The sequence below is a fragment of the Bombina bombina genome, chromosome 5 (assembly GCF_027579735.1).
Source record: "Bombina bombina isolate aBomBom1 chromosome 5, aBomBom1.pri, whole genome shotgun sequence".
In the NCBI taxonomy this organism is placed as follows: Eukaryota; Metazoa; Chordata; class Amphibia; order Anura; family Bombinatoridae; genus Bombina; species Bombina bombina.
In genome coordinates, this window is record NC_069503.1 from 343,788,002 (window position 1) to 343,800,979 (window position 12,978).

The 12,978-nt window shown below is 36.5% G+C and overlaps 1 protein-coding gene across 1 annotated transcript in view; it reads right to left on the minus strand.

The window, feature by feature from the left end:
- The window catches only part of RAPGEF5 (Rap guanine nucleotide exchange factor 5), a 603,491-nt gene that overhangs the window by 24,600 nt on the left and 565,913 nt on the right, over positions 1-12,978 (minus strand). The window contains exon 24 of the mRNA XM_053714138.1: positions 10,657-10,721. Within this exon, the coding sequence (XP_053570113.1) occupies positions 10,657-10,721 (65 nt within the window). The remainder of the gene's footprint in view (positions 1-10,656; positions 10,722-12,978) is intronic.

Genomic DNA, 12,978 nt, shown 5'->3' on the forward strand with positions numbered 1-12,978 from the left:
TCACAAAACACATAAACAATACATTACAAAGTGCAGTTACACTCATAATAACACCATCTAATAACAATGATTAAAAAATATTAATGTGTATATACAGTATGTATTTACCGACATATAAACACAAATACATATACAGAATTGCATTGAAGCCCTTTGCAGTCAAGTAGATGAAAATATGTCAAATCATATTTATGCAATATTCATATTTAATGAAGTGTTATACTGGGTATTTACTGTAATTCACACTTCAATGTTCTGCACATAGCAGAATATGTTTTGAGTATTTATAAATAGATATTCCTATGTATATATCTATACCTATATATAATATATATGTGTGTATAGATATATATATTGTACCAAACTACCATCAGATTATATTTAGAAATATGTATTTAGAAATAAATAGAACATATTCTGCTATGTGAAAAACATTAGAAAGTGAAATATTTATATTTTCATTTCGGGTCAGCACACTTGAGAATATGCGATCAGGTTTACGCATGAGGAGGGTTTTTTTTTTTACACTTTTTTGCTCCATTGACTTCTAAGGGGGAATATGTTAACGTGGTCGTGATATATATATTCAAACTTTCACGCATCAGATTAGCTTGTAAGCAAAAACTTTTTACTTTGAATTTGTAATATGAACGCTAACCAACGCATGCAAAAGGTTTACTTCTAGCAGAGTTAGCGCATGAGCGATAAATACCGCTATACTCGTAACCAGGCCCCAAAAAGTAACAACATTGGTATAAAACATTTCACAGTGTCTTAGATCCTAATACATTGTGAAATATTTCATACCAATAGGACACCCCAACAGGAAAAGAACAAACCAAGAATTGTAATATCAGACAGATATGAGAACCTTCTCTGAAACGATTACTGGCACTAATTACCCCCAAGACCCATGTGGAGAGGTCCAGTCACATCCTCCCCTAAACCCCAGCTTTACTCTTATTTTATGTATGTGATGGATAATGGAAATCAAAACTAATATAATGCACGTCTACTTGATCACATTTTTGGAAATTGAAAAGCTTTACAGGGAGTGCAGAATTATTAGGCAAATGAGTATTTTGACCACATCATCCTCTTTATGCATGTTGTCTTACTCCAAGCTGTATAGGCTCGAAAGCCTACTACCAATTAAGCATATTAGGTGATGTGCATCTCTGTAATGAGAAGGGGTGTGGTCTAATGACATCAACACCCTATATCAGGTGTGCATAATTATTAGGCAACTTCCTTTCCTTTGGCAAAATGGGTCAAAAGAAGGACTTGACAGGCTCAGAAAAGTCAAAAATAGTGAGATATCTTGCAGAGGGATGCAGCACTCTTAAAATTGCAAAGCTTCTGAAGCGTGATCATCGAACAATCAAGCGTTTCATTCAAAATAGTCAACAGGGTCGCAAGAAGCGTGTGGTAAAACCAAGGCGCAAAATAACTGCCCATGAACTGAGAAAAGTCAAGCGTGCAGCTGCCAAGATGCCACTTGCCACCAGTTTGGCCATATTTCAGAGCTGCAACATCACTGGAGTGCCCAAAAGCTCAAGGTGTGCAATACTCAAAGACATGGCCAAGGTAAGAAAGGCTGAAAGACGACCACCATTGAACAAGACACACAATCTGAAACGTCAAGACTGGGCCAAGAAATATCTCAAGACTGATTTTTCTAAGGTTTTATGGACTGATGAAATGAGAGTGAGTCTTGATGGGCCAGATGGATGGGCCCGTGGCTGGATTGGTAAAGGGCAGAGAGCTCCAGTCCGACTCAGACGCCAGCAAGGTGGAGGTGGAGTACTGGTTTGGGCTGGTATCATCAAAGATGAGCTTGTAGGGCCTTTTCGGGTTGAGGATGGAGTCAAGCTCAACTCCCAGTCCTACTGCCAGTTTCTGGAAGACACCTTCTTCAAGCAGTGGTACAGGAAGAAGTCTGCATCCTTCAAGAAAAACATGATTTTCATGCAGGACAATGCTCCATCACACGCGTCCAAGTACTCCACAGCGTGGCTGGCAAGAAAGGGTATAAAAGAAGAAATTCTAATGACATGGCCTCCTTGTTCACCTGATCTGAACCCCATTGAGAACCTGTGGTCCATCATCAAATGTGAGATTTACAAGGAGGGGAAAACAGTACACCTCTCTGAACAGTGTCTGGGAGGCTGTGGTTGCTGCTGCACGCAATGTTGATGGTGAACAGATCAAAACACTGACAGAATCCATGGATGGCAGGCTTTTGAGTGTCCTTGCAAAGAAAGGTGGCTATATTGGTCACTGGTTTGTTTTTGTTTTGTTTTTGAATGTCAGAAATGTATATTTGTGAATGTTGAGATGTTATATTGGTTTCACTGGTAAAAATAAATAATTGAAATGGGTATATATTTGTTTTTTGTTAAATTGCCTAATAATTATGCACAGTAATAGTCACCTGCACACACAGATATCCCCCTAAAATAGCTATAACTAAAAACAAAGTAAAAAACTACTTCCAAAACTATTCAGCTTTGATATTAATGAGTTTTTTGGGTTCATTGAGAACATGGTTGTTGTTCAATAATAAAATTAATCCTCAAAAATACAACTTGCCTAATAATTCTGCACTTCCTGTAGATTCAGGACCCCATTTATAAAGATATGTATGTACCTCTGGGAGCCGAGCGAGCCTGCAGCTGAAAGCTAGGAAGCATCTGTCATCAGATCGCAGCTTCCTTACCAGTATGCCAGCTATTAGCTGGCAGATTAAATCGCCCTGGGGTGATTGACAACCTCCTACTCGCGCACCATTGAGCTAAAGTGAGCAGGGGGCGGCATTGTACAAGCAAACATTTGTGCAATGTTAAATACGGGCAGCATATTGCTGCAATACGCTGCCCACATTCTGCAATCCTGGGCGGACAGGTTTGCGTTAGTGAACACTGTCTGTCCGGCAGTTGACAAATCTGCCGAGAGGTGTACCGTTTAATTCTAATGTTTTTCAGCACCTGGAAATGCACTATAAAAAAATCACCAAACATTTAGCCATGGTATATTGCAGTTAGAAACATGGAAGTGTGGCTGTGGTCAAAAGGGCTTGAGTAACATAGGATTATTTTGAACAACTATAAAAATACATGGGAAACACAGTTAGGAGGATGAGACAAAAGGTCTGAATTTGGGGTTGTTGTAAAGCAGTGTTCTACTCAGGATCTATTTAGAGGACACACCACCCGGCTCATTTTACTGACCACCCAGCTAAAATATTAACCATTAGAAGATTTTAAAAAGCTAATATTAATTTGTTCCAATTTTTGTTGCACAAATTATCATTAAAATAATTTATGGTAAATCATGCAGTGATATATGCTTTGGATATTATTTGTTATAATATTGCAAAGTATTACACTGCCCCCACCCAGCTAATTTAGAACACCACCTTAAAGTGAAAGTCAATTTCACAAACGCTAGGATTGACTATTGAAACAAATAAAGGGGACTTTCATTCATAAAGTACAACATACTTCATGCAGAAAGCTCCTTAATTTGTTTCAAGTGATCACCGTTCTTACCTGTTCAGACAGCCGACGGCAGAAATGTTTTTTTGCTAAGAGGTGACGTTTTCACCTCTTAGCAAATAGCGTGCAGGAAATCCATTTCCCATGGGCGTCAAGCCCGATTTACCGCACGGTTATTGGCTAAGAAGTGAAATCATTACCTCTCTAGCAAAACAGCGATCTGAAGTGGGCTTCCTTAGCAGCTCAGAACGGTGATCGCTTGAAACAAATAAAGTAGCTTTCTGTCCCCTTTGTTTCAATAGACAATCCTAGCGTTTCAAAACCGCTAGGATTGACTTTCACTTTAATGGCAACATTTTCTGTGGAGAGCACTAAAGGATGCAGTGCAGTTGTAGCACCGTTGCTGCTAGAAACTGATTTAGTGCGCTATTATTGCATATAATGTGTCAAAATCATTTAAATGACCACATTATCTCAGGCACAAAGATAAATAATTTTTATTTTATCAAGTTGCTACATATTCACAAGGAGTTTTAGTCTAATGCCAAGGTCATCCAAAGCAAGAGACCCAGAAACTGCTGATGACAGGTTATAAACACACACAAAAAAATCCAGGCAAAACACTCTTGACGTGTGAAAGAAAGGCTGTAATATGGCATATAAATACTTATCGCTTAAATAACTTTTGAATTACATAGGGCAAGATTTATCAAAGTGAGAATAAGAAAATTCTCACATTTGTCGTAAAAAAAAAACACCTCACAAATTATATCACCATATTTATGAAAGGTTATGCGCCAATAAAGTCGCAACTTTTCATATGTGCGAACAAATTGACTCATAACATTCGCAAGTCTTAAGTATATGCGAATAAGTTGTCTGGAAATGCCTAATTCTTGTATTAATCTCTATTGGCATTTTAAAATGCCCGTATATATTTGCAGTTCTCATATATTTATGAAACGTGGTGCATGTAATATTCACTGCTTTTAATCTCGCCAATTTGTAGGTTGCGAGGAGTGAAAAATAAAGAGCAATATTGTTGTTTGTCTGGGGGGAAATGGAAATATGTCTTTTACTTGCTTTATCTAGGGTTAGAAATTGCCCACAACAAGGTGCAGATCCTGAATAATAATAAATATATTATAAAAAAGTAAAATAATTTAAGTGCAATTGAATTAAGTGTATTAAAAAGAACGAAGATGAGCTCCAAAAAACGGGCAACCTTCCTTAATGAAAGAGAGCCAAAGAAGGGGCAAAATAAAACTAACTTTAATATGTAAGAAATAGCATTCTTTTAAACAATCACTTGATTAAAACAATAAACCATTTATTGGTGTCTAAAATTAAGATTGATAAATAAAGTGAAAATGACATTTTCTCAAGAAAACTAGGGTCAGCCATTCGCTTGACATCGCAAAAACGTTTTGCCCCAAAAATGTCTCTAGAATTTTGATAAATACTGGCGACATTTTTGAATACACACATTGCGAACTATTGCGAAAATAATCGCAACTTTTTAGGCGCATTTTTTCGGGGCTTGATAAATTTTGCCCATAGTATAACTTTGTAGGTAATGTTTTCTCTACAATGTCCTTTTAATATGATGATAATATAAAGAGTATGGGAAAAGCTGGGCAGTTTGGTAGTAACATCATTGTCTATTGCAATTTTATTTACTTTTTTAAACAAAGAAAAAGAGAAGCGCATACACGCATCTAAGTGTAGACAATACAGTAAATTTATTAAATAGCCCCTTCCAACAGAGTGCTACTTACAAGACAATAAAATGTACCGTTCACATCAGTTGTGTACAACTATGTTGCTTGCTTCGGCGACTGCTTCAGCGTCTGACGTGTAGTTAGCCCGCCTCCTTCTGGATACTCCCAGCTGATTGACTCGTGAGACTGTTTGACATGTAGATAAACTGACAGCCAGCCTGCTCTTTTCAGTGCATGGGAGTCCCCAATCCAATCGAGATTACATAGGATGCCTGGCTGTATATGTATAGTTCATATGCTACAGCAATAACGTCCATAGAGATGTGAACTTTAAAATGTAATATAGCGGTTTCTCAACTCATCCGACTAAACACATAATTGTGAATTGGATAGCTTCACTGAAACCTTCCTTAAAACTCAAAACTCGACGTATGTTTCGTGTCTAAACTTTTTCAAGAGTATACAGCCTTATGGGAATTACTCCTTAAATAGGCCCAATACCACACCCCTGATATGTTAACCCTTTCATTCACTGGATTATACCTTTTTACATTTTTATAGGTGTGAGGGTTTTGGAATGTTCCAATATCCCTATATGCATTCCCTCATTAAATAAACATTATACATACATAATAAAATCTTAAGCTAAAACAATTAAAATTAATAATAAATTAATAATTTAAAAACTTTTTGTCAAAAAACCTATCATAGAAACTTTTTAACCTAGACAATGTTGCTAAACAAGTAAAAATCAGGTGATAGAAACCAATTAGCTGAGAACCCATGTTATTAAACTCAGCTTAGATTGGATTGGGGACTCCCATGCACTGAAAAGAGCAGGCTGGCTGTCAGTTTATTTACGTGTCAAACAGTCTCACGAGTCAATCAGCTGGGAGTATCCAGAAGGAGGCGGGCTAACTACACGTCAGACGCTGAAGCAGTAGCCGAAGCAAGCAACATAGTTGTACACAACTGATGTGAACGGTACATTTTATTGTCTTGTAAGTAGCACGCTGTTGGAAGGGGCTATTTAATAAATTTACTGTATTGTCTACACTTAGATGCGTGTATGCGCTTCTCTTTTTCTTTGTTTGTACTAGTGATTCTTTGAACGGTCTGTGATGGGACTTATTGTGGAGAAGCTGCAACACTTACTATTTGAGACCGACATATTACCCGGATTCAATATCAAGTACTTTGTGCAAACAAACACTTAGCATTTGTTATTTTGTGATTTTTTAGGTTATATATATATTTATATCTACTTTGTGTATATAGGATTTAGTTATATGAAGGATGTCTTTAAGCACATATATTTGGGGTTTTACAGTAGCGCACTTTGTTGTTATTTGTTATTATTTACTTTTTTGCGGTGCTATTAACTCATGCTCTTTATTTGCACAGGAATGTACTTGTCAGACACACATTTTGCATTTGGTTGTACCACACCTTTTCATTCCTTTTAGTTGTGAAACAATATTTGCATATTAATGGAATTTATGTGACATCTCATTTTTTCTGTATGCCTGGAACACCCTAAGGCTTAAGTTAATGCAATATTATCACATACAAAATTATTAGGCAGTATATGCAAGCAAAACATATCTATCACTATAAGCTTTTAAGATTAATGAAGTTTATGTTCAAAAAAGATGCCATGAGCAATTTGGAATAGTTTCACCTGGGTTATAAACCGCCAGGCTATACTATAGGCCAGTGATGGCGAACCTTGGCACTCCAGATGTTTCAGAACTACATTTCCCATGATGCTTGACTGGACTGCGGAGGGCCTAAGCATCATGGGAAATGTAGTTCTGAAATATCTGGGGTGCCATGGTTCGCCATCACTGCTATAGGCTATGCTATAAAGATCCTTAATGCATTATCCCCCTACCAGTTTTTGTAATATGAGATCCCGGGGGACATTCTCAAGCTACTTATAAAAATGTTCTAGAAATGTGCAGTATTCATTTTCTGTTCTATATGTATATGACAAAGTAGTGAGACTTCATCAAAGCAGCATTCCTGTTACAAAATGTCTATATTGAGCATCATATGCACATTTGGCATTTTCCTTGAACTACCTTCAAAGTGGAAAAGATTATTTAGATTCGTAGATAGACTGATGCATGGATACATTTTTGGAATATATTTGTTGATTATAGTTCCTGCTATTACTTTGTACAAGCAAAGAAAGAGATAATATTTACAGAGGGCAATGAGCACAGATATGTATAATTCTTCTAATTTTTATTTCTCCAAATAACTTTTAATAAGCAATTAAACTATTGCATGTGCAGGTTGGTGTTGTCTGTCACACCCACAGGGCTGCAGAAGTGAACAAATTATCAGGCAACATTTGGGCATTCACAAAATAAGTTTCTCCTGCAATATTAAATTCCTCTTACATTATTGACACACTGCCATATTGTTATTCATGACTTCTGTCTGTCTTATTATCTCGCGCATTTTCTATTATTTATTTTGGCCTTATATCTATTTAAACTAAAATAAATTGCAGGCAAAAGATTGTCTACATGTTCCTCTCCTAAAATCTTAATTGAAGCTTATGTCACATTCATGTTTTGTTTTAATTTATGCTTAGTGAATCTTCTGATTATTATTTATTCTTAGGGCCCCAACATGCAGTGAAATCATCTCGCCAACTGTTGTGTGGGTGGACGACAAGCAATTCTCTGAAAAAGAGGTCCTGCACCTGGAAGTCCCAGCGAGTGGTGAAGCTCTCTGGAAAGCAAGGGTGAGTGAACGTAACAGGGAGCACCTAATACTCATAATATTTTAAGTACATAAAATCAGACTGCAGTTATCAGTGTACTTTACCTCACATTTACATCTAGTTTCATATACATGTCTCTATCTGTGCAATATAAATATTGATTATTTTGAGACAAACTCATCAGTTTACATTTGGCAAGAGCGAGATAATAATATGCTCAGATAATACGATCAGACCTGTAACGCAGGGGAATACTGGAAATTTTTGGCATCGGGGTAATACAAACCAGTGGCCCAGATACAATAACTCAGACACTGAACAGACCCTCCCCGCTTAACCTGGCTGCCTACGGCACACACATGTCCAGTCCTGTCATGGCACCACCTGAATATCATTGATAGGCCTCCTTTGCTATTTCTAGAGATTCATTCTGCTGGCCACCCTTACATTCAAGGGTGCAGTGCCATCAGTGGAGGAATCAGAGCCAATACAGCTCACGAGTCTGCTTAATTCCCGTATGCACAGCGTGGAATCTCTAAATGATAGCACTTTGCGTCGGACAAAAGCAGAGCCCTCATTCGTTCACTGATTGCATCCAGGGGGCAATTGACACCCTGGCCCAGTCCACCACTGCCAGTAAGAGAACATCAGACACAAACTTAAAGGAATACTTCTGTCTAGTCTACTCACCAACCCTGCAAAACTAATTTTACAATAGAAATGTACAATTTCAATTTTGTTCTTTTCAAATTTCACATATTATACATAAATACTATATTCACTGTGTAAATTAAATACAATTTTTCAGCAAACTTTAAATAAGAATGCTACTGTGTAATTTAAAAAAATTTTTTGCTACATATTTTTAATACAAATTTAATGTGATTTTAGCAAGTATTTTGATTACAATGTTTACATAGTACTTTTAATACTGGTTTTAAACTGCTATTTGTATTAAACACTAAACTGTATTTGTCTCTCCTTTGCATTCAGAAAAGTAGGCTATGCCCCTTAGCGAGATATATAGCTATCAATGTAAATTTTGCCTTTAGAGAATTCCATGGAGTACTTTGTAATACTGACTGACCTTTTTAGACAATCTCACCGGAGAGGAGAGCTTTAGAGAATCGGGCCCTTAATGATTCATTTTCAAAGAGATAAAGATAATGAAATACTGTAGCCAGCAGTAAGCCACATTAAATGTGCATTACAGAAATGTCATGTATATGTTAAGTACCACAAACTAAATCTGCACAGAAATAAGTTACTGGATATACATTATTTAATTCTTACATAAATTAAGGCTGAGACTGATTTTTTCTTTTTAATTGTTGACGGTTCACAGGAAGAAGTTAATTAACAAGGTCACGTTGATGTACACCAACTTCTATAAAAGGCACGCAGTGCATGATCCTGCTGTCTGCCAGATGAGACACACACCCATCAGCTACTTCACTACACCCTCAGAACTTAAATGGACTTTACAGCAAAAATTGCAATCCACATGGATGCTTTTTATTTCTTTTGTAAAAGAGGTGAGAATGACTTTTGCTGCATTGCCAGGGCCTCAAAAAAGTACAATTTCAGAGAGGTACATGTCAGTGGTATGACAACCACCTGGCAGTCCTGGGGGGATTGAAAATCGCCGGTTAAAAGTTGGCGTATTGCCTAAGAAGCATCAATCTGCATTTGCAGCTTCTTAAATGGAGAACTATGTATCGTGGTGAGAGAAAAGATACCCCAACCCCATGAAAATGTTCTGTATGCACATTGTCAAGGGACCGCTGTTTCCATAGTGTTCATGGACATACCCCTACTTTGGTGTTGCTTAGTAGAGAGTAAGTGAAATTTCGCTTTGGATATATGCTATGAAGATAGCTGTGGTTGAAACTCAAAGACCCAAGATGATACCACATAACAACCCACTACAATACTTTACTTAAAATGCAGTCCAATATATACATTATTAATCAATGTGTATTAAGTGGCACCATTGCTATTTGGCTATTGAGTTATTATATGCAAAGACCCAAGATACAATAGCAATGAAAATGGAAGAAAACAAAAAACATGGACAAAGTGGTTTTATCATTTACAGTCAAACTGTTTGTTAGCAAAAGCCATTCGAAACTCAATGCCGAAAATATTAAAGGCAATATTAAAAATATATAATGTCTTTTTATTCTGATGCCCAACAAATGAACTGGGGCTTTATAATAGGGAAATTAATTTTTAAAATATATCACTAAAAACATACCCAATAAGATAAGAGCTAAATTAGAATCTATGCCAATAAGTTTAATAAACTGTCAAAGGTGGGAAGCATGCTGGAACTTTAATTCAGGTCATAAGATCTGGCCACAAGCTTGTCAGTATTCTTAATGATTTAAGGTTCTATGAACCTCTTCTCTCATCTCTGATTTTTTTTTATACACGTGATAACCCACACATAATTAATGTAATCCAATAATATAAACACTGTGAAACAAAAAGGATGTATAGGCAATATCACACTGGGTGTTTTTCATAAAATACTTTAAATATTATAGACATCGAAAGGCACTTTTATAGCCATAGCCCTAATACCGTCCCAAAAATATTTTTGAAAATTACTGCTCTAAAAGATTTATTGCATAAAGATAATAATTTCTGGGTCTAGGTAAAATATTATCCTAAAATGTAAACTAATCAATTCACTTACCAGTTTTTCAAAGTTTACTAGGTTATCCAAAAACGTTTTGTTTCCTTCGTGGATAAATGTTACATCTAAAAGAAAAACAACAACAACATTTAATGCTGTCCAGTAATGCACAACATACTTTTATACAAATGCACACAAGAAGTTGGTACGGTCAAGGTTTATGGATCTCTATAAATTAGGGAAATATTTTATTTTGTTTATTTTTTATGATGTGCTACGTGAGTTGGGTAAGAGTAATGTATACACATTATCAAAATCTTGAAATCTGGATTTTTTCATACTTTTAAAAATATTAAATGGACAGATATTGTATCCCTATCCAGTTTCTGCATAAACTACTGGTATATTTACACTTTGTGCTGCTCTGGGTACTGGAAAATCTGCTGCTCTGATAACCCCAATCAACAACAAGTTTAGCACCACATATTTCTCACAACTGTAGCCAGGAACACAGCCCCCACTAGACAACCAAAAATCATCACTTTGAAATAAAAAGGATAAATAAAACATTTAGAAGAGTCTGAATGCCTCATGCATACGACTATCCCTCATTAGACGCTATCCTTCCTACTCCTGCTGGTCTAGGTACAGACCTAGATGCCCTAACAGAAAGTAGGTGCAAGGTGACAATAAAGCAGTGAAGATAAGGTCACCATGGGATGGCGGAGTTGGGGGAAGTGGGCTGAGCCAGGCATGTTATGGGAGGAAGAGGTTGATAAGGTTGTACACATAAAATATTTTACTATAAGTGCTATAATTATATTGAAATTATATTAAGCACCTATAGGGGGGAAAAGCACTAGAAAGACTCAGTTTAAAATTAGTTGCAAGATGCGCAACAAGAAAAGAGTGCTAACCCCTCTGTGAATATGTTTGGCTAATGCATATTATATTACATTCAATAGCAAAATAGGTGCTAAACAGCCTTTTCTTTCCTTATATTTTATTAATAGAATCACTACACATCCATACGTTAAAAACACTTGAACTCCGCAGAGTTAAAATTACAAATAGAAAAAATGGGTGATTATTATCCTATGATGGGATCTGAATGGTGATAATTCAGTGTGACTGAGAATGTTAGTGTAACAATGGTAGTAAATTAAATTGTAGCGTAATGCTTGTATTTTAGTAACCATTATCTCACTCACATACTTAGCGGGACGTTATAATCATACAGTCATGGAGCAACAAGCCAACAATCTATGATTGCTTCTCAAACTAAGCTCCTTCTATAGCGGGAGCTGTATTAATCTGTATTAAGCTCCTCATGTCACCCTATCCATCGGAAGGGGCGTGATTTGTGAACTAATAAAGAGACTAAACAAACGACCGGCGCATATCCCCTATGAGAAAGCGTGATTGCGAATCACGTGCCAGGGGAACGGTTCAAGAGAGCTTGTGTTTTAACTTGCTTGCTCCGCAGTGTTTTTAATTAAATGTGTGCTGATCTGCTAAGTAGAATGATACTTAATACCATGTGTGTGACTGTGTTATAAGCGTAGGGAAAGGTAATCATTAATACAGCTCCCGCAAAACAAGGAGCTTATTTGAGCAGGGATCCCTGATAGTTTACCTTATACTATGTATGTGACTGTGTTATAGGCACGGGGAAATGTAATCTTTAATATAGCTCTCGCTATAGAATAAGCTCAGTTTGAGAAGCAATCATAGATTGTTGACTTGTTGCTCGATGACTGTATGATTGATTATAACGTCCCGCTAAGTATGCAAGTGAGATAATGGTTACTAATATACAAGCATTACGCTACAATTTAATTTAATACCATTGCTACACTAAGTTTGCTATTCTATCTCCCAATTGGAGCTCTAAGCGAGATTCTTACCATCTCATCTAGGCATTGAGCTTTGCCTTCCAAACTAGTGCCCTATCACACAGCACATTCTCAGTCACACTGAATTATCACCATTCAGATCCCATCATAGGATAATAAGCACCCATGTTTTCTATTTGTAATTTTAACTCTGCGGAGTTCAAGTGTTAACGTATGAATGCTTAGTGATTCTATTAATAAAATATAAGGAATGAATATTAATGAATTATATGTAATATAATATGCATTAACCAAACATATTGACAGAGGGGTTAGCACTCTTTTCTGTGGGCAGGATGACCTCCCAACCCATGAAAATCCTGCAGGATAGTTGGGAAATCTGTATTTAGATTGCTAAGACAACCAAATGTATGGCTACAAAGTGTTATTAAACCCAATTGTTTTCTTTCACTATTCAGATAGAACATACAATTTTAAACAACTTTCCTATTTACTTCTATTATCAAATCTGTTTTATTCCCTAGAT